At 39.9% G+C, this 22,723-nt stretch overlaps 1 protein-coding gene and 1 long non-coding RNA gene across 10 annotated transcripts in view; one reads left to right on the forward strand and one right to left on the reverse strand.

Annotated features, from left to right (window-relative positions):
• Positions 1-22,723, forward strand: part of Nyap2 (neuronal tyrosine-phosphorylated phosphoinositide-3-kinase adaptor 2) — a 278,358-nt gene that overhangs the window by 91,508 nt on the left and 164,127 nt on the right. For 4 of the 8 annotated variants that reach the window (XM_063266525.1, XM_063266526.1, XM_063266529.1 and 1 more), the window contains one exon: positions 17,069-17,466. In XM_063266525.1, the coding sequence (XP_063122595.1) occupies positions 17,069-17,466 (398 nt within the window). The remainder of the gene's footprint in view (positions 1-17,068; positions 17,467-22,723) is intronic. The other 4 variants (XM_063266527.1, XM_063266530.1, XM_063266528.1 and 1 more) reach the window with 1 other exon arrangement.
• Positions 12,706-15,440, reverse strand: LOC134480400 (uncharacterized). Of its 2 annotated transcripts, XR_010054832.1 has the most exons (3): positions 15,415-15,440; positions 14,189-14,340; positions 12,706-13,624 (listed from the first exon to the last, which is right to left on the reverse strand). It is a non-coding gene; the product is annotated as an uncharacterized LOC134480400 (long non-coding RNA). The 2 variants fall into 2 exon arrangements; XR_010054831.1 differs by lacking the exon at positions 15,415-15,440 and having other exon boundaries at positions 14,189-14,638.

Raw genomic sequence — 22,723 nt, forward strand, 5'->3', positions numbered from 1 at the left:
TGCCGCATAAAGAGGATAATCCAAGTGCTTTCATTGACACAAGAGCATTAGATTCAATTATTTTGTCTAAAGGAAAGCAATCATGGAGAGTGCATTGTTCCCGGAAAACCATTCCAGGAAAACGGGCCGCCAGACTTCTGGCCCCTGACTAGGCTGTCTATGACATCTATATTTCAGTCTGTCCCATTACTTCATTTGAGAGCATTAGCAGATGTGAACCTGTTGTGCATAAAAATGGGGCATTGGTCCACTTACAGGAACTAACACATCCACCAAGAAATATTTGACTCTTAAGCAGTATCTTCTGAGATTCATATTTACACATCACTCATTATTAGGATGAAGGATGGAGATGAGGATTTTTTTTACAATTACAGGAATGATTTTTTTTTAATGGACTTCAAAAGTGCCAGGAATTATCCTTCTCAACTCACGTTCTACCACAGTAATGTGTACAATAAAATTATTTGCAAAATACTTTTTGTTCTTAGGAAATAGGAAACATGATTTTGACTAAAGTCTGAGCTTCATTTACATTTTTGTTTGCATCCCACAAATGTTCTGAGGGATGGCTGGGTAGGATATTAGTAGCCCTGCACAATAATGAATGGATCTCTTTGGAAATGAATTTAGTAATCATCTCACATGGTCCAAGAGCAGAATTGAAAACAAAATCCTAATTAGGATGGGAAAAATGTCAGAAAGGAGTATGGCACCATGTGTGTGTGTGTGTGTGTGTGTGTGTGTGTGTGTGTGTGTGTGTGAGAGAGAGAGAGAGAGAGAGAGAGAGAGAGACAAAGAGAGAGAGAGAGAGAGAGAGAGAGAGAGAGAGAGAGAGAGATCAATAGTCTCTTGTCTGCAGACATACAGATTACAGATGATTTACTTACTTTTTCCATTTTGAGGCTTCTTCCTGGAAAGACAATGGCTTTCCTATCCTCTTTAGAAGTGGGGGTTTTGGATGACATGTAGTTCTTTGTATTTTGCCTTATTGCTTCCTTCTTTGTTTCTGTGTTACAATATTTTTGCTCTTTTCACCGTATACTGTTGAAGATGCATTTCAGACATTTAGGTTGAAACACTTTAATGTGTGTCAAGAAATTATCCACTTATTAATTACAGACTTTGTCTTAATGTGGGTCTGAATTTCATTTAAATGCCTGATCACATAGAAATTACATTTTTATATTAAATGAGCATGTTAGATATATAGGAGACAAAGGGATGCACATTATTCGATCCTTTTCCTGCAGAATTCTAGAATTTTAAATTTGTATAAGATAGATATGGTGAAAATGGAAAGTGACAGTAGATAAGACCTTCAAATGGTAGAAGAAAGAAGCAGTTGATAGACGTTTCAGAGGTGGACTGGTGTTCAGTATAGGCTTTGATGACTTGCAGATGCATCTTCTAAATGGAGATGTATTCTGAAGAAGAGCAGACCTCAGAGTAGCAGGATCTTATGAGTTGAAGATAAAATGCAAAAGAAGGCTTTACTGGGCCACACAAAACCTCTGTTGCCTTACAAAAGGCTGCACTGTCTCAAGGATAAGCCCAAGGATTGTAAAGAAAGAGGGGGACTTCATCCTATTTCTTTCTTAGGAGTATTTTCTTATTGCTGGGGAATAGCAAGGGAGTCTGTGTGAATGGCTTTGGTGGCTAATTCCTGAAGATGTTAGCACCTGGGCACATCTGTGAGGGCTAACCTAAATTCGATTAACTGAGATGGGAAGACTTACTCTAATTTGGGAAGTAGATGCCATTCCATAGGCTGTGGCCCTAAACTGAATGTAAAGGAAAAATTGCCCTGAGCCCCAGTTCAGCACTTTCCTGACTATGGACACAATGAGAGGAGCTTGTCTGTGCGGGATATGACGTGAAGAGCCATGTCTAACTACTTCAGTCACACACTCCCCACCACGATGAACTGAACACCTTTGAATTATGAGATAGAACAACCTCTCATTCCCTTAAGTTGCATTCTGACTGGTATTTGGCCACAGAAATGATTAAAGTAATCAATACATTGTCCCCAGGAAAACAATAAGGAGACAGCTTGGAAAACAGGCAGCATGTGTGAATGCTTGATAGAAGAGTAAGGAATTATTCTATGTTGGTCAAGTATATATAACTAGAATACAGGTATCAAGTTCTTAGAAATGAGCAAAAGCTTGGAAATTCTTAGTCTCCATGAATGAGGTCATGGTGATGCTACCGAAGACAGTTTCAATAAAGGTAACAGGAGTAGTGAAGGGAACCAGAACACAGTACTTTCTCAGTGAGATATGCTTTGATGTGCTTATGTTCTGAATTAACCAAACCAATTATTCTTGTATCTTTCTGTCGTCACAAGGCGTAGGCATTTGGACTCATAGCAATATCTTAACTATAATCAAGGGAAACCTTAAGTCACACTGATACTTTAGAGAGACGTTGGATTATTTTGGATGAAACTGGTACATTTTTAGTCCTCAACAGTTCCATATTTCAATGTTAATTTTTCATATACATGTCCACGGTTTATTTCTGACGCACATTTTTTTCCTCTCCATCATGATGTGGTTTAAAGTTTAAAAATATTTTCTGAACTCTAAGCAGAATATTTAGCGAAAAGCATTTCACCATGCTTAAGCACACTAAATCTCCTTACACCTTCTATACAGTCTTTAAGCTTTCAACCAAGAAATTTGACGTGGCTATTAAATTACAAGGCACCACGGTCTGAAGAAGCACATCCTTCAGGGGTTTGAGGAGGGCAGACACCTTACGTTTGAGATAGAACTGACATTAAAGCTTGCTTCATTCCAGTCCTATGATTTTATTTGGCAAATTATACCATTTCCCTGCTAGAAGGTCAATGAATGTCTGGCAGTATAATTGGGAGCTTTACAAATTCCATGATAACTCATTTTCCTGGCTGTGAAATGTGAAGCCAGAAATAACTTTGGGTCATACTAATCCTTTTACTGCCAAGATTATGGGAAATCCAGATTTTGCAAAATACAGTAGATATTTTGCTAGTTTTGCTCATAAAGCAATGATGGTGGTGGTGGTGGTGGTGATGGTGATGATGATGATGGTGATGATGATATAAAGTGTTTATTTGTGATGTGTGTCAAACGCCATGTTATAGATGATAATCTAAGTTTGGAAAGTCATAAGCTACCATTTGACTGGTGGTAACACTGCTTAGGAAATTGTGACAAGTGAAATTGCGCTGAAGATCATGACATTTAGCACTTCCATTTGTTTTCCCTTCAAATCCATGGCATCACTCTATATGTTAGCATTATTAGGAGAGTATATTCATACTCCGAGGATCATGTGCAAGCTGCCTTGAGATTTGAGAACAAAGGTAACTGACTCTCATAAACATATGATTTCATCTGCAGAGTCGAAGTGTGGGCAGAACAAGGAGAAGAGTCTTGGCTACCATTCTTAGAATGCCATGGCTGTCAATTAAGATACTTTACAAAGCTAAAGGAGAATGAGATGCACTCCAGAGATTGGTTCAAAGAAGATTTGTTTAGAACTTCTACTGTGTTATCTCAGGCATCTAAATGATCTATAGAAACCATATGACAGGCAGATATCGAGTCTCCATTTTGAGACACGCAAAGTAACACTGAAAAAAAAAATTAATATCCCTGAGGACAGAGAGCTAGCCAGTACCAGAGCTTAAATTTTAGATGTGTTAAGTTTGCAAATTGGCTACTGGGATATGGGAAAGATCGAGTGAAGATAGGACTTTTGCAGATAATAAAATAATGATTGGCTAATCCTGCTTATCAGTTAGAGTTCTCATTGTGTCCTCTCAATCATAGTCTGAGACAGCAAAGACCAAAAGATTTCCAAACAAGGAGGTTTTGAAAAACAGCTTGTATGGTTTTCTCAGGAGGCCATGACTTCCCTTTGCTTCTGTTATTTTGTCCTCTTGGTTATTTGCTGTAATTCATGTTCTAATGTCTTGGGGGCTTGATGACCAGTGAAGATGACCAATGAAGGAGTTGATAAAGTGGAGTTGTGTGTTGACATTTAACACCCAGAGAAAGGCCTTGAGAAATGACACACACAAGGATCATTGGATTCTTTCTGTCTCTGAACTGGAGAAGCAGTGTCCTCTGACAGAGCAGAGAAGAGGCTTTGAGTCTAGCCTTGGTGAAACCCATCTGATGATGGAAAGTTGTCTCAAGGGAAACTACACTGGGACAAAAATTCTCCATATGATCTAGCGAAGGAAACACCAGAGGGTGGTGTGTGACTGCTGGCTGAGGTCATAAGTCACCTGACCTTTTCTGCTTTAGGCTGAACCCTTTTGTCACCTTGTTGGTCCTGAATGTTCTTTCTATCAACAATCTGGAGTTGTGGTACAGTGAGAATACATTTTGTTAGATGATTTTTAGGGTCAGGTTATCCATAGAGGAACCAGGCCTGAAAACACCTCTAATATCACAGAACAGTGTGGCATATTAGGCCAAAGAAACAGAAACTTCTCCAAGTGGTCTTATTTCAAGTGGTATGAGCGATTTGCACTTGGAAGCATGAGCCTGTCATCACTGGGGGAAGATTAGCTAAGAGGCAGTGACATTAATTTAGCCTGGAAGTGATGAGTGCTGTAATCCTAAAGAAGGACGAGAGGGATGAAGAGGAGGGGATTATGCAGATCTATTCATTTAAGTCAGTGGTTTTGAAAGCAGATGCACAGTACATGAGCATTCAAAGATCTCTGTCTTCTCCATCATTAATGGAGAAAATGACAACCAAATGAAAGGGAGAAATGAAGACCATCATTCAGTAAAAACAACACACAGCTCATTCATTGCTCAAGACTGCTATAAGTTCTTGACTATTCCAAAATACATACACACTCATCCATCCATGTTGTGTTTACTTAATAGCTGTCCCTTTGAGCCAAGCTTGTGGCTAGCCATGGAGCTAGAAGGCAACAAGGTCCCTGTGAAGTTCTGCCTGACTAGCCCTGTTACATTGTATGAGCTTTCCAGATTCCAAGTGTCAGGACCCAATGCCTTCATCTCATGATGCCTCATTTAGGTTCTTCAAGGGCTGAAAAGTCACTTCCTGTCATGGGATTTCCTGGATCTTCAGTGGTGGTTAAAGCCCCAAGGTTTGCTTTCTTTGTATAGACATGGAGCTTCCTCTAAGTACACCCCTGACCACATGATGCTGTGTTCAGGATGACTCTGTAGTCTGTTGCTCTTTGTTTGGGGGTCACTGGTCATGCCAATCAGAATTGTTCATTGTCCAGTTGGGAGTGGTCTCGATTTTCCTTGATTTTCATTTTTGTAATTAGTGAATAACTGGAATAACTTCCAAAGTAGAGTTGTTCCATCTGATTCCCAGGACCCGGGAGGCAGAGGCATGCGTATCTCTCTGATTTCTAGGCCAGTCTGGTCTACAGGATGTATGTCAGGACAGCCAAGTCTATATAAAGAAATCCTATCTCAAAAAGAAAAAGAAAACAAAAACAAACAAAAAAACCAACCAAACAAACAAAAAAGCCCCAAACCAGAACAAAACAAAAAAAAGCAAAAGAAATAAACAAAAGAATTACACTCTAGAATGTCTAACCAATTGTGATGATTTGTATATGCTGGCCCACAGAGTAGCACTATTTGGAGGTGTGGCCTTGTTGGAGTAGGTGTGCCACTGTGGGCATGGGCTTTAAGACCCTCATCCTAGCTGCCTGGAAGTCAGTCTTCCACTAGCAGCCTTCAGATGAAGATGTAGAACTCTCAGCTCCTCCTGCACCATGCCTGCCTGGATGCTGCCATGTTCCTGCCTTGATGATAGTGGATTGAACCTCTGAACCTGTAAGCCAGCTCCAATTAAATGTTGTCCTTATAAGACTTGCCTTGGTCATGGTGTCTGTTCACAGCAGTAAAATCCTAACTAAGACACCAACTACAAATAGTACTTCAAATAGCCTTTACTTAGTCCCTTCCACAGAGGAAGTTCAAGGCCATTATATTAACATTCTTATTCTAGTTTCTACTTCTAGAATGGAAAAAAAAGCCACATTAGGCTCAGTTTTAGAAACTTGGCAGATTCTCAAACTGTGTTCAAAGTTTATGTTAGTTTTCGTGACACAAATAAAACATGTTCCAGAACTTCATCATGGGTTGAATTATTGGAAAAGGTCTTCTACAGTATAAACGTATGTAAATGACATTGAAACTGAATCAGGACATAATGACTTATTTTCCCAGGACCTTCCCTTCCCTAAGCCAGAGGACTTGAAAAAGCATGGAGATCTTATTTGTATATTGCAATAAGTAATATTTTAATTTTAGATTCTAAAGTACCATAGGGAATTTCATATGTTAATCTTAAAAGCACTTGTCATGTTTTAAGTAAGTCATAAAGATGATGGAATTTGTTCAGGCATTAATAAGTCTTAAAGACAGTAGAATTTGTTTGGGCCTTAATAAGTACCATATCACAGGCTTGCCTCTTTAGAAATTTAGAATGAGTGAAAGGAGATTTTAGAGAGTTATATAATATATGCATAGGCTCTTATTCCTCATAAGAGAAAGAGAAAAGGTGTGTGTGAGAGGGGGGAGGGAGGGAGGAAGGGAGGGGAACGGGAGAGGAGGAGGAGGACGAGGACGAGGAGGACGAGGAGGAGGAGAAGAGAAGGGGAAGGGAAGAAGGGAAAGAAAGGGAAAAAAGCAGTGTCAGGATTCTGTGGCTTATAAACAGGTTTGTTTTGCACAGTGTTGAAGGCTGGGGAATTCAGCACCATTCTCTTAGTGGATTCAGTGTCCACAAGGAGCTTCCTGGATCAGAGAGGTCCTGCTTCCTGGACTTGCTTCTTGGATCACAGAGAGTTTACATATAATTGTATGTTTATGTGGCAGAAGCAATGAAGGAGATCTGTTCCATTCTCTTTAATAAGCATATTAATACATAAGAGATATTTGCTTTCCTGGCCTACTTCTCTCCCAAACAGTCCTTCCAAATGCCTGCAGTCTGAAGGTCAGCATTCAAACTATGTGTATGGGGAACTGAAATTGGGCACTACATTCTGTCTATAAGCACCTATTATCAGCCATCTTGCGAGGTAATCTTGTGCTGTTTAAATTTATTACAATACTGTACTTGATAAGTGTTTGACCATTATTTAGATAATTATAATTGAGAACTGAAAATTATTTTTCTCTTACCTAAATTCAGACAATCAATTAAATAGGTAATTTCATGTTTCTTATTTTTTATGATACAAAGTTTTTGGATGTAGTTGAAATATTTCAGCAAAGAGAAGGAAATTTGATGATTAACACATGGAACTAATGGAAACAATTTCTTGTCATTGGAACAATTTTCTGTTTTTCTTTTCCTTGATTTATCTTATCTTTTCTGTAGTAGTTTATTAAAACAGTGAATGAAATGGTATATAAAAACCACATTTTAACACCGGGCATAAGCCTCCAAGAAGCACCAACAGACAGACACAGGAAATTGATGTCTGGGAAAGAACATAGGAGAGTGAAGATATTAGAAGCAAAAGAGCAGAAAACAGATATCATAGAGGATATGAAGTGCTGAAAATGAATGTTTCAGCCCAAGGCAGAAAAACCATGGATGGTGGCTTTGAATGAGCAAGTGGGGCCCAGGGATGACATTATGGGTAATGGTGTGTGAATAATTTCGAAGAAAATATGAACACAGCTTAATTTTACAGGAGCCACATTTCTCCTCAGAATATCAGAATAAATTATATGAGTATATATGTAGTATATATTATATTGTATATACCAGTTAATTATTTCAATGCATACTATTAAAATAAGAAGGATATAACAATACATTAGTAGGCTGTGCTGTTTCTCTGCATCATATCATGCTGATACCAGTTGCCTTTCCTGTCAAATTATAAGCCTTTCCTTAGTTAAAACTGTCTGGGAAACATCATCTTGGTTCGGTTAGGACTCCCTGCAACACAGATGTTGCAACACTTTAACAACATTGCTCCAAAACAAAGTTAGCAGTTGATGTGCCTGAGGTGTCTTGAGTTGATCTAGTTTCCAACACAGTTAGATCCAGGGTCTGCAGAATGCTGTACCATGGTATCCCATTAATATCCCCCATATTCAAATTTCCAACACAGTGCTTAGGAATCACCATAATCTACCCAAGACGAAGCATTTGCCATTTATGGGGGAGAACACTAACCCTCAAAAGAAATGTGTCTGTTCACTATAGAAGTCTACCACTTGACTATTTCTTAGGTAGACTTCCTTTGTTTATTTTCCCTTCATTGAGCAAGGATTTACTAGTGAACTTTCTGAGATCTAGAGTCACCTAGGAGGTAGGTTCTGGGGATGCCTTCGGTGTTGTAGACATTGTATTGACTGTGTACTATGGTAGAGACCCACTCACTGTGGGTCTAGCCTTTCCTTGTGGGGATTCTAAATATGGATTAATTTTTCTCAGTTTCCTGATTATGGGTCTGAACTTCAAGTTCCTACTATCTTAATTTTTCCACATCGATAGGCCTTATCTTGAATCCTGAGCCAGAATAAACCCTTTTCTCCTGAAGTTGCTTTCCTGAGAGTGATGTATCATGGCAACAGAAGAGACTAAGACGTCTGTAGCTATAAAAGAGAAGAGTCTCCTCACACAGCTGGAGATTGGTGACTAGGAACAGCCACTGTGCTCACTAGCCCTGACTGGCAGTGTACTGAGTAGGTAAATGCTATTTTTACAGTTATTGGCTGCCAAATATTAAGTCAGACATGAGTAACCATGCCTGTTTCTGTCTGAGTTCCAATTTAAAGCATTACTTTAGCCTATGTATGATGTGTTAGCCTCATGGTTCTTTCCATGCCCAGTTTTCCTAAACAGATAAGTGTAGTTGTGCATCGTAACAGGAAGAGGCTGTTTTGAGCAGGAGTCTCCAGTTAGAGTAGGCTGAGCAGTGTCTCAGAATGAGGCACGGGTCAAGCATTTACTCTTGTGGATAGAGGGAGAAGGCAAGAAGTAGAACACATCAAATACAGACACTATGGGCATTCTTTTCCTGAATGAAGTCAGAGTGTTGGTACCTTGACATTCATGACTCATTCACGGTGAAATACGGATGTGAAAGAACCCAGGGTTAACCAGGGCAAATGACCTACTCGCTCACAGGCAAACTTCACTGTTGTATACAGAATTGTAGCTTCTTTTCCTTCAGATGTGTTCATTTACTTTATGGTAGGAAATGCCTTAGCCCTGTTACCAGATAAGCAAATAGAAAAAAGTCTCAGTGCCTCAGGTGTTTGCAAAGGTAGAAATACATTAGATTTGGAATCAGAAATGGATTTCTGAGCCTAGCTGTACAGAGTCCCAGCTGAAAGCTTCTACTAAAGTTAGCAAAAACACAAGCATCCCTTCTTCTGTTTGCCTACTGGTTTTCTAGACAGCCTTGTAAAAAGATGCATGCAGGTACATGCACAGAGAATGGAATTGTTTTCCTTCTGTCTTTTTATCAGTTGTTACAAGATATGTTTTTATTACAAAGTACTGGCATGTTTGCTTTAAAATTGTGCATAGAAGCCACATACCATTGTCATATTTAAAGTTGGCATCTGATCCCAGGAACTCACCTTTCCCGAGAGTTTGTTTTGATCTGAAAATCAGCTGTTCTCAACATTCCAATTCAGACAGGCAGGCAGATGAACATCCTGGTTGATCAGAACACTTTCAACGTTCATATTTCTCAATTTTCTTCTTTAATCATAATCACGAGTACTTTGAGAAAATGAAGCAAGCCTTCGAGAACATTCAGAACAGAAGGCCTCTATTTGCTTAGGATGTCTTGGTACTTACAGTTAAATATAAGACTTTGTTTTGATTTCCTTTGCATGAAGGGATTTTTGGGGGGAGGGGTGGCAGTTCTGTGGTACCATATGCTGTGCTTGACATATGTGGACTCACCAGGGAAGTGATGATCTTCTTAAGAGAATTCAGTAGGATAAAGCTTAAAAGAAGGCACTTTAAAGCTAAGAGTATAGGTATGTGCCATACATCAGATTTATGCTACAGGCACTTTAGAGGTGTGCTCAGGCATAGGCAATGAGTTTATGGGACCAATATAAGTATTTAATAAATTTTAAGAAGTGGCTGTAAAACTTCAGGACCTAAAGATATTCAGTTACTGAGAGATATCTTAGGATATATATAATGAACATACACACTCACACATATTGTACACGTATAACAGATACACATACATATTACACAGTGTGTGTGTATGTATATGTGTGTGTGTGTGTAATACACAGTGTTTATGTAATGTATATGTGTGTGTATGTATGTATGTATGAATATATATTGCTCAAATGTCCAGGCCTGTGCATTAGACAATATCTCCTTCATTGCATGTGTTAGTCATTTAATCTTATTATTGAAAGAAAATATCTGACAACTTGAGGAAATAAGGGTTTCTTTCAGCTCATAGTTCTAGGTAAATTGCATCACCGAAGGAATGTTACAGCCACAGTGGAACAGCATGGGGCAACTGGTCCCTTGTGTCTCTGGTTAAGGAGCAGATATTTGAATGCTACTGTCCATCTCTGTCTACTTTTGATTCATTTGGAAAGTCCAACCCAAGGAATGGTGCTGGTCACATGTTAGGGTGGGTCTTCCCACTTTCACCAGCATAGTCAAGAAAGCCCCTCAAAAGCATGCCCAGAGATTTGTTTCTATGGTGATTATAATCCCGTCAAGTTGACAAGATTAATGGCCACAGGGTAGAAGTTTAAAAGTATGTGACCCATTATTTCTAGAAAATTCCATTCCCCTTCGCTTTAAGCCGCACTGTATTCTCCGTGTTTTATGGCAAGCAGACAGCCTAAAGACAACGTGATCTTGCCGCCTTACTTCCATGGCTGAGAAGAAGCAGACCTGTTTAAATTCAAGATTATGAAACTTGTTTTTATTTTTATAACATAAGATGTGTCAGGCTTAGTCTATCTTGAGTGCTGGAGTCTTATTGCAAATGACTTTTTTCTTCAGCCCACGTAGCTTTCACTCTGAGCCAAGTAGTCCTACAGTAAAACTGGTTTCTCGCTCTCCCAGCATCACATATATGTTCAGTCTGAAGCTGGGGAGTGACCTATTTACAAGAGCATTGCTTCTTTTCGTGCCTCCCGTTTGTTTTTATGCTTTCTCGTTGTATCTGGTTTGGTTTTTGAGTCTCATGGGTTGTGTCACTAAGAGTGGACATTAGAGTTTAGTGGATCTCTCAAAGGGTTTCCAGGTTCTTATAGCCCCAAGTAAGAAACTGAACCCAGACACACGGACTCCCAGACACGTGGACTCCCAGACACACAGTTGCATCTGAGGCAGGTTATTAGGGAAAGGTACACTTCCAAAAAGGAGGATCAGCACAGAGAGAAACTCCTGGCTCTAATGATGTTGCTGCACACACGCCAGTGCTCTCATACCTAGATGCTGTGAGGGCTCTGGCAGCTCATCGGCCTAGAGTGGACTTTCCAGCGCTTGCTGGTTCTTGTGGCTCTGCATTCAACTTCATGGTCACATGTCTCATTAGCATCTTAAATCTCCACCCAGGGATGTGTGCATTAGTATTTTAACGAGGGCTGGCGCTCCTGCTTACTGGTAGACAGCTGAGATCATGTGTGTAAATCCCTACATTTACTCCTTAGTACAACAAACAAAAACAAACAAAAGTATATCTTTTTAATTTTTGTCACGAGTAATAGATCATCTTCAGACACTCTGGCATGTCCCTGTGCCTATGTCATTGGTCTGATTTAGTGAGGCCAGAGATGTTCCCAGCCCTCTTTTTTCCCCAAATGTTTTTTTTTTTTTAAAATATGCTACTTCGGTAAGGCTCTATGTAAAACCTTCTGATCTGAAGAAGGTTTGGCTTCAGTATGGCACATGTCAGGTCAGGATCTCCAAGGAAACAGAAACTGAGTTTTACTGAAGAGACTGCCTGAGAAAGACAGAAAGGAAGGAGATACAGAGGTCGAGAGACAAACTCAGCCTTGGTCCAGTTATGGTATCTACAAAAGAAGAATTAGAAGGAGAGACAACTGGACAGGAAGAGCCTGAGACTGTGCTGTAGCTATGGAAACCCAGAGACAATGATGCCCCATATGGAGCAGGAGGAAACTCTCACAGCTCACGTGTCCATCCATTGGCTGGGAGTTTCCCAAGGACTAGAAGGCTGCAGTATATTTTGAGGACTATAGCTAGATACTGGAAGTCAACTGCTTACCACTGGGATTTTCTATCGAACCCTATCTGAGATATCCACATATTGTCCCCAAGATGGAGCTGAAGTGTCTCCCCCACAGTAGCTTGCTGGTTCCCATGTGTCTCATCCTAAGGGAAAATTGAGATGCAGTCAATGCAGTAAATTATGTCCTCAGTCACTGCAGCTTGCATAGAAGCTGCAATTCATACTTAGCATGATCCCCTTGCATTCTCATTAATTCTCTGGACCCTTGTGTACTCATTTGCTGGCCATGTGGCTGCAGGATTAGTGTTCTTCTTGAAAAGTTGGAACTTTCTGTGATTGTAACCTCTATAAGCCAAAGATGATGCACGTGACCTCTCAACTTGCACAAGTGAGCAAGGGAACGTCAAGAGCTACCTGAAAGCGCTGAAGAGATAGCTCAGCTCTTAAAGGCTAAGGCTCACAACCAAAGCTCCAAGAAAGACCCCAAACTGTTTATTTCTCATGTTCCATATATATTTTTCTGTTTGGTTGGAAAAGCAATTCTGTCTGTTCCTGACGATCAAGGTCAGCAATCTTATTGACTAAGAGGATGCTTCTCATCTTACTTATTTGTGTGTAATAATATATGTACGCAGACTCACCCACGCTTGGATCTGTGAAGTATAGATGATAGATGTCAACATCATGTGTTTTCCTCTATCACTCTGCATCTGATTTTTCTCCTCTCTCTCTCTCTCTCTCTCTCTCTCTCTCTCTCTCTCTCTCTCTCTCTCTGTCTCTTGAGACTCACTCTCCCTTTAAGTCTAAAGCTCATACCAATTGATTTACTCTTGTAAAGTCTGGGAAACCCAAGATCAAAGGGTGGCATATCATGAGGTCTTTCTTCATTGTAACATGGTCTAAAGTCCTCATGCAAAAAAAGAGCACATGATGCTAAACTACAAACCTGCAGCCCTCTTATAATCATCAAAGACCCTTTCAATAGACTTCAATAGAAATAGCTACCATTTAGCTATACTTCCCAACACAGTTGAATTGGGCATTGCATGTCTAACATATATGTGCTTTTGAGAATGCAACCAATCAACAACAAATTGGAACCATGGACTCTTCCAGTAGTCATTTCCTCAATTAATTTCATCCGTAATTGTCAGTCTTCTCATGAAGTGAGATCTCAAACTCATATGAGCTATTTAATCCTCTACTTATAAGAGGAACTTACATACCCACATACCATAGTAACACTTGCAACATCTTCCTCTTACAAAAGATACCCCTTGTTGTAGTTAGCAGACTGTAAATGAAAACGTACTCATCTCTATGGACAACAAACAGTCCTATGGGTCACTGTGTTTTTAGCCATGGCCACTCTTTCATGTCAGAAGAACATTATAAGCCACCAGGGGCTGACTGTAAAATGAAGACAGAGTATGAGTTAGAACACACATGAACAAACATGTAGTTAGTACTAAAGCTAATGAACCATTGCCACTTTCTGATAACCTGAAATGATCTGCCTGGTAAATCTGTGTCCTGTTCCCTGGAATTTGTTTCTTGTAACTCTTTGTAACAGCTATTTTCTCATTGATGAAAACCTTCTCTCTAGGGTTCTGGATTGATAACATTAGAAACCCAAGATGATGTTCTGAAGGCACAAACTCATAGGTCATATTTACAGACACTAATGCAACATGTATGATTCAACTCTTTACCCTTGGGATGGAATATTTGGCAATTAACATATTTTGTTGAAAACTCACAAACATTCAGCAGATCCAGAGGTTGATTATATCCTTCATTCCATGGTCACCAATCAGCATGCTTTGGACTCAAGATGCCACCAAATCCCTTGCAATCAGTTCTGCCCTTGTCCTTAACTTTGATTTGAACAAAGGCCTGTGTTTATGTAGCTCATTCTTAGCCACATTTTCGTTATGTATTCACCGGCAGGTCAAACTCAACTTGCATATTTACCTGCTATTGTTTGAAGCGCACATTGCCTTTCCCTTGGAAGAGATGTTACTGTGCGTAAAAGGAAATCCATGAGCAAAAGCAGCATTACACGAAATTGTTTTTTGCTGATAAATAGATAATCTTGACATGAAGCGGCAGAGCTAATTATCTGTCTGGGAAGAGGTGCAGGCTCTATTTAGGTCAAAGGTAACAGATAAATTGCTGATACAATTAGTTCTAGTAACTCTCTCATAAATGCCTGTGTGCATTAACACGTGCATAGATCTCCCTACGTGAGCACGTTCCTGGCAAAGAGGCAGCTGTCTAAATAAATCTTTAAAGCAGCTTTTGTTCAGCGATACAACGGAAATGAGGAAGAGACATGCAGATGAAAAATAATTTAATGCAAAGTTAGATGAAATCAAATATCTCACCTTCTATGGGGAACATCAAAGCCATAGCATCGCAGATTGGAATCTTCCCTTACTGTCAAGACTCCCCCTCCCTAACCACTAAGCCCATTTTCCCAGGAATATTTAATGATTTTTTTCCCCACAAAACACTTTGTGCAAGCTTCTCATCTGTGTCTTGATTGATGTTCTTGAAATAAATACAGAAATTAAAATGTACAGAAACATTAAGCAGGATGCTTCCCGTTTCTATATGAAAATTCATTTAGCTGAGCAACGTGTTGAGGTCATGTGAGCTTTAGCATGTCCACTGCTGGCCATATTACTAATATGCCATGGGTAGTGTCTAGACATTATCAAGTACACAAAATATTAAGTACACATGCATGACATACAGAAAAATTGGGTTAGAGTAGCAAATTATTAGTTAGCTAGAATAAAACTGCTGGGATCTTTTTGGGTCTTCTGGCTTTTTCAACAATACACTTGTAGTCCTCATTTTGGAGAAAGAAAACATTTTATTTCCCATCATTGATCCTATTAGAATTTGGTTTTCTAAATTGGTTTACATAGGGCTGGAGAGATGGCTCAGTGGTTAAGAACACTGACTACTCTTCCTGAGGTCCTGAGTTCAATTTCCAGCATGGGATCCTATTCCCTCCTCTGGAGTGTCTGAAGACAGCTACAGTCTATTCATATACATACATACATACATACATACATACATACATACATACATACAATAAATACTTTTTAAAATTGATTTACTTTTTATTAATTGATTTATTCATCTGTTTGCATATATATTGGTGTTTGAAACTAAACCTAGGGCCTTACCTATTGACTAGTGAGATACCATCCCCAGGCATGATATTTTACAGTATGATGAATATCATAGCGCTGTGAAAGATACATCAAATAGAATTAAGAATCTTAATTTGAATTGCATCATTTATGGAAATTAAGATAAAATCAACATGTAACACTTAAAAACTACCAGAAAGGCAGACTTATGAGGCTTACAAAATTCATACACTCAGGTTCTTCCCATGATTGCCACATTTCAGTGAAAGGAAAATACTCTACACAGCTTTTTTCTATTAGGTTTTCCTTTTAGTGAATGAGCTTGATAGAGGAAAAATCTATAATAAAATCTATTTTCTAAAAGGTCACATATATATTCATGATGTTTTCTTCATCAAGAGTCACCATTATGTACAGTACAGAGAGAGAGCGCCAAGAAGTATTTCCTCTGTGTTTTCCCGAACTTCAAACTGAGAAGGTTACCTCTTTCTAAATCTTCCCATGTGAGATCTAATTATTTTCCCATGTGAAACCTGAAAAATATTAAACCTGGATTGAGTACTGGATTCCTCAGTACTCAGGAAGTAAAGTCCTATCAGCGTCAGGTAATTTTTACACTTCCTTAAACGCTTCTACTCTGTGAGGTGGGGGTGGCTACTTAATGGCCCCATCTTTGAAACATCCCGGGCTGGGAATATTTCTAGAAAACAAAGTGATGGACAATTCAGTCATCAGTTTGAAATCTGTTTCTCCCAATTTCTACTGCTCCTGTTCCCTCCTTCCTCTTGCACTCAATGTTCTTTCTGTTTTCCTACTTAGCCTTTCTCTTCTTTCTTCTTTTCTCCTTTGTTTCTTCCCCCACACACTCCCTTCTCTCTCTCTCTCTCTCTTTCTCTCTCTCTCTCTCTCTCTCTCTCTCTCTCTCTCTCTCTCTCTCTCCCCCTCCTTCCCTCCCTCCCTCCCTCCCTCCCTCCAGGTTTCATTCCTAGTCTCTTTCTTCTCCTCCTCTATCTTCCTTTGTCCCTTCCTTCTTCCCTTCTTCCTCCCTCCTTTCCCCTTCTCTATTCTGGCTTTTGCCCCTCCTCAGCCTTTGACTCTTTCCTTCTTCTAGTGCTTGTTAACAGAACCTTTCCTGCCAATTTTCCTCAACACTTCAAGCAAGCAAAGTAGGGCTGGTTTTCATGAAAATGTGTGTGTGTGTGTGTGTGTGTGTGTGTGTGTGTGTGTGTGTGTACACAGGCGTGTGCGCGCATGAAGGGGTGTCACTCATCAGGAGTTGGTCTAGGGGATGTCACCAAATTCTTGTACTTTTCAGGTCATGAGACAAGATTTGCCTCAATGTCCTTTAGACAAAATGAGTTGATGAAGATAATCTGTTATTCGGGATTTCTCCCTTAGGATACTAAGTTCATCTGGAGGTAAAGATACCTGCAGACACGTGTTACACTTTCTGAGCTCCCTGATTCTAATCGAATTGTTTTGGTTTTACATTCAGAATTTGACTTACACCTCTAGACTATTTTCATTACATTTAAGACTGCTCTGTACATCAACCCCTTATAAAAATGATATACTTCTTTACCAGTGAGCATCTTCACCTTTCAAGAACAGGCTGATGGTATCTGTGCTTTCACCTATATGCTGGCTGCTTTTCTCCTCACAAGTGGTCTCTGTTTTTGTCTTACAGCATAGGAGGAGAAGTAGGGCGAGGCCAGGACGCCAGCTACGCGGGCAAGCATTTCCGCATGGGGTTTATGACGATGCCTGCACCTCAGGACAGACTCCCACATCCCTGCTCCAGTGGTTTCACTGTGAGATCTCAGTCCCTGCACTCTGTTGGGGGCACTGAAGATGACAGCAGCTGTGGATCACGGAGACAACCACCCCCCAAACCCAAGCGAGACCCCAGCACCAAGCTTAGCACCTCATCTGAGACAGTCAACAGCACTGCAGCCACTAAGAGTGGGAGACCTCTGGAGAGGGCAGAAGGTAAATTCACCGCGCCTACTTCCCACTCACCTCCAAGGGCTTCAACTTCAGGACACCTGCTTTCTTCCCCCGGGTCGCAGGAAAGAAACATCAAGGGTAGGAGGCATTGTAGTGTGTTGTCAAATAATGCCCAATCTTACTTAATATGCAAAATCAGAAAATCCAGACAAGGCAGAATGCTTGCAGGAGTATGTGTGGGGCCACAAATTCAGTATTCAGTACAGAGCACTAGGCAAGGCAATGTATAAACCTTATAGCCCCTTTAAGGCTTTGACTCATTCAAAACTTATCTTTGCCTAGAAGTATATCTACTATCTATATTTTCTTACTTGTATTAAACTCCTGTTTACATAGTTGAAAGACATATTAGCTGATTATTAGATTTTATTATATTTATTTATTATGTATACAACATACAGCTTTCTGCCTGCATGTATGCCTGCAGGCCAGAAGAGGGCATCGGATCTCAATACGGATGGTTGTAAGCCACCATGTGGTTGCTGGGAATTGAACTCAGGACCTCTGGAAGAGCAGACAGTGCTCTTAACCACTGAGCCATCTCTCCAGCCCCCTGATTATTAGATCTTATGGGGAGATTTTAATGTGGAAAATATATGAAGAAATATTTATCATCATATCTTTCTGAAATAACCCCATTTGACATTATTACATTCCTCATGTGTTTGTACCAGCTAAGTATTTTAGTCCTAGCTTCATAGGTCTGATTTCTTCCTTTGTATTTTTTCATCTCATCTACATGATACATAAATCAAACATGGCTGCTTTGGGGTTATAAGTATCAACTTGGTCACATTAGTTTTGCATTTCACACACCCTTTAGTCCTTCTTGAATCAAGAAGCCCACAGCTTACCTGAGCTTTTTCCAATAGCCCTTAGATTGGAGTTGAGCCGTAAGGGAGCTTTGACACAGCTGCCCCCCAGCTCTGGCTGTTGTAACAAATTGTCATTGACTGGCTGGTTTATGACGAGTAGCAATTCATTTTTCCAGCTCTGTTGATAAGCTCTCGAGCCAGTGCGATCTCCAAATAAAGCTCTCCTCAGGTTTTGTAATCTTGTTTTCTGATATTCTCTCTTTGTCTGTGATGCTCCCATAAGCAGGCTAAATCATCTTGTCTTAGAAGATTCTGACCCAAAGACACCTCTTCCCAAATACCATTATACTATGCTTACGTTTTCAGCACTTGATTGTTGAGGGACATAGCGTTATGTCCCATGTTCCCGTTAGCTGTGAGACATCCCTCAGTGGCCAGTCTAGAGCAGCACTCTGCCAAGCCCTTTGGTCTTTTTGCTGCTCTGCCCCTCCCTGAGTCTGAAGCCTCCCTGAGCCCCTGGGATCACATTTCAGGTCTGTTTGCATTAAGAGGAAGCCTTGTCATCTTTCTCTCAACTGCTAATTCTTTGCCAGCTGAGATTTGCTGTTCCTCGTGAAGGTTCTGGTCTGACTCTTTGCCCTGTTCACACAAAGGGTGAGAGATAAGATGCCTGTGGCCAGCAGGTTATCCCCGCTTCACCTCTCTCACTTTTCCCCCTTTTTGCTGCTTAGAGGTGGTCTCAGTGAATTGTTAAGTAACACAGCTAACCAACTGGAACGAGAAAAATTTCTTCTGTCTTCAAGAACAATTTTTCCTTTAACATTGTTTGTCCGCACCTAGATATCTGTGTACACACACACACACACACACACACACACACACACACACAAAGTCCATAAGCAGAAAAACATACCATGTGTGCATTCAAGTGTGAAAGCCTGAGATCACAGCCCAGACTGCTCACTGCCTTTCCGGTCTTATATTGTCACTGTTTTTATTGTGACTCATTTCCATGGCATGCAATTCAAAGAAACACTATTTTTACAGAGTGCAACTTTCATCAAAAGGGTTTATTTATTTTCCATTTTACTGGTCATCCTCAATGCATCCTCCCTCAATGCATAGCTTCCCTGATTAGGTACGGGGAAGAATGTGATAGTAGGCATTTGTTATACCGTGTGTGTGTGTGTGTGTGTGTGTGTGTGTGGTGTGTGTATGTGTGTGTGTGTGTGTGTGTGTGTGTGTTTAAATTCATTTCTCTTTATTTTCTTAGCATCCATCAGAATTTGGAGCTCTTCTTGTGGTTCTGGGTTAGAGTGTGTTCTGAGCCTTGCAGAACCATGCATGTATTCTTTTAAAAACAGCAGGTGTTTAGTTATTAATACAGGCTGAGTGACAGGACTTCTGTAAATTTTAAACATTGTTCTTAAGTCTTCTCAAACATTTAAACATGACACCTTCCATGTCTCTTTGTTCTGCCCCATCTGGATCCAAAAGTCAACCATCTTCTGTTTCTACTGCCCTACATAATCAATTAGACCAGGTTGTTTGCCAAAGAAAATTATAGAATCAGGACGTGAATCTCTGAAAGATGAGGCCTGACTGCAGTCCAGAGTGGACACAGTGGAGCATCCTGTACTCAGAGCATTTTGGACAGATTGAAAGATCTCGAGTTCAAGACGAGCAGGGCTGCATAGAAAGTTCTGAGAGAGAACTCAAGCTACAGAGATGGTAAAGGCTGAGCTACAGGCCATACCATGCAGCCAACTCCTAGAAGGAATGTGAAATACATATGTACAGAGCCTTCTGAGGAAAGGAAAGGAATGTGAAATACATATGTACAGAGAGACTTCTGAGGAAAGGAAAGTGGAATGCAAAGGCTGAAACTAGGGCCACAGTCAGGATCACCTGCTCCCAGAAGCAACACCTACATGGCTGTCAATCACTTAAAGTGGAACAGATCTTCATCCACTTGTAATCTACTGACTGGCCAGTTCCTGGAAGCCATCAGTTTCTCAGGTCTTTTCACCAACTAAGCATCAAAGTTTCCTCAGAGTTAGTTACCAAACAGAAAGTAGCCCTTCAATATTATTTTTGTTTTGTTTTTGTTTAAGGCAGACCTGAAAAAGTGACTCAGTGTCTTGTACTAAGGACTTAGATGTAAAACTTACTTGATGGGTTCTAAGACTGGACCACCAGGCTCAAATTCAACATTTGTCTTTAGAAAGGAACTCTCAGGGTTGACTAGGAAGCCCTCAGTTTTGTGGGTTTACAAGGATCTTACATAGACTGATTGGTGGTTAGAATCCAATAAAGCACAGAACAGCCTTCTCTATGCAAACTTGCCTTACTTTTTAGAGCTCATAGGAAAGGGACAATCGCAAAGCCATACACAGCCAACTCTTTTCTAGTAAGTTATTAGGATAATATTGGCAGGACTGAATAAGGGCCCTGTTCAGAGATGGGAAGAAAACTCTTGAGTTCCAGTGCATGTACACATATATCCACACCCAAATGGAAAATTATTTAAATATGTAGATTGATCTTTTATGAACCCTCAGTTCTTTAGAATAATGAGCTAACTGGAGTTTATTATAGAGCTCATGATTTCTTTACCAACTCGAAGCTGTCAACCTTATAACAGAAAAAAATGTGACTTTTATACATCTTAGCCTGTCTTATCTTTCTTTCTATTTTTTTTAACCTGAAATGTCAGCAAAATCAAAATATTGATTCAGGGGTATTAGAATGATTTCCATGGTAACCAGCTGCTATTTAAAGAGAGGATTATGACTTCCCTGTGGATAAAAGTAAAAGGAAGTGGACTTTAGCAAAACAGCTTTTCAGAATTAAGAAAAAGGAAAGAAATTTGAACACATACAAATCACATACATATAAACACAGACACATACACACAAATGTTCTCACACTGCACCAAACATACATATAAACACACATACACACATACATATACTCACATACACATACACACAAACATACACACACTATATCACACATGCATACTCACACATACATACACACAAACACACACTACACCACACTCACATACTCACACACACACATACACATACATACTCTCTACACCATATACACATCCTCACACATACACATACACACACACACACACAAACACATACATACATAAATATACTCCCACACACATGCTGACACCCACACACACAACTCATACAATAAGGAAGAGTAAGATTTGGCTTTTACAAGTTATTGCTCCACCACATTCAAATTTACATTAGCTACTCCAGCTTAGGGTCTTCTACAAAAGTTATGTGGATATCATAAACTGGCAATCATCAATGCATAAATATTTAGATTGCTGGGTTTTCTTTTTGTCTATCTGTGGTAGTTGTTTCTTGTCATGAAATAACAGAAAAAGAGTTCTTTGTAAAGAACAGTGGGTCACACAAGCTGTTTCTTATGTGTTATTCAACCAAGAAAGTACTATGCAGCCTCATGCAGTCATCTTCTTTCTTTGGTGAGCCTGTTCTTCCTTACAGGCAATGAAATGCTGCCTGGGCATGGGCAAGGGGTTGTTCACAGAGTCAAGAGGCCAACTCTGACTGTAGGCAAGTGACAAAATGACACTGTTTCTTTACCTCTGAGATAACACCTGCAGTGCCAAAATCAAGATGGCACTCTCCCTCTTTTACAGCTGTACAGTAACTTGATGCATCAATGCTAATGGTGTGTATGATAAAAACAAGTTTCTAAGAAATATCAGCTCAAGGCAACACTAAATGTTAGCAGTCCTGAACACCAGGAGTGTGTTTGGCTTGACACGTCACAGAAATTCCAAACAAAATAGAAGGGGAAGAGGAGACGAGTTCACACACTCTCTGGCATGAAATAAGCACAGATCAGATAAAAACATGGAAGATGAAAAGTGCTGGTAAAAAAATTGGGGAGAAGGGACTATTTTTTTGCACACAGGTGGTTATATTAAGTGTTGCAGATGTTATCAGAAACAGCATGGGAGTTCCTCAAAAATCTAAAAATCAAACTCCAACAGGATCCAGCAGCATTCCCACTATAGAATATACCTATGAAAATAACACCTTTATTGTATCACTGTTCGTAATTGTCAGTACATGGGATCAGCCTAAGACTGGAAGCTGATAATGTATAAGGAGAATAGGGTGTCCACACACAACAGAACCATAAACAACACTTTTCTGCAACATGGAGAAATCTGGAAGATAATACGTTAATGAAATAAAGCAGTCACTGAAAAACAAGGGCTATGCATTGTAACTGATCAAACAGAAGCAGAATAGGGTAACTGTTTCCAGGGGATGCTGTTGGGATAGATAGCAAACAAGTGATTCACTGCAAATTAATTGTAACTAAGTCAATTATGGTGTACTTTTGCACACCATAGGTTTTACCTTCTTTATTTAAAGATGTACTTATTTTATTTTATGTGTGTATATGAGTGTTTTATTTGCATGTATATGCACTGCCTGATGTGATGACAGGGGGTC

Source organism: Rattus norvegicus, chromosome 9 (genome assembly GCF_036323735.1).
Source record: "Rattus norvegicus strain BN/NHsdMcwi chromosome 9, GRCr8, whole genome shotgun sequence".
NCBI classification, from domain to species: domain Eukaryota; kingdom Metazoa; phylum Chordata; class Mammalia; order Rodentia; family Muridae; genus Rattus; species Rattus norvegicus.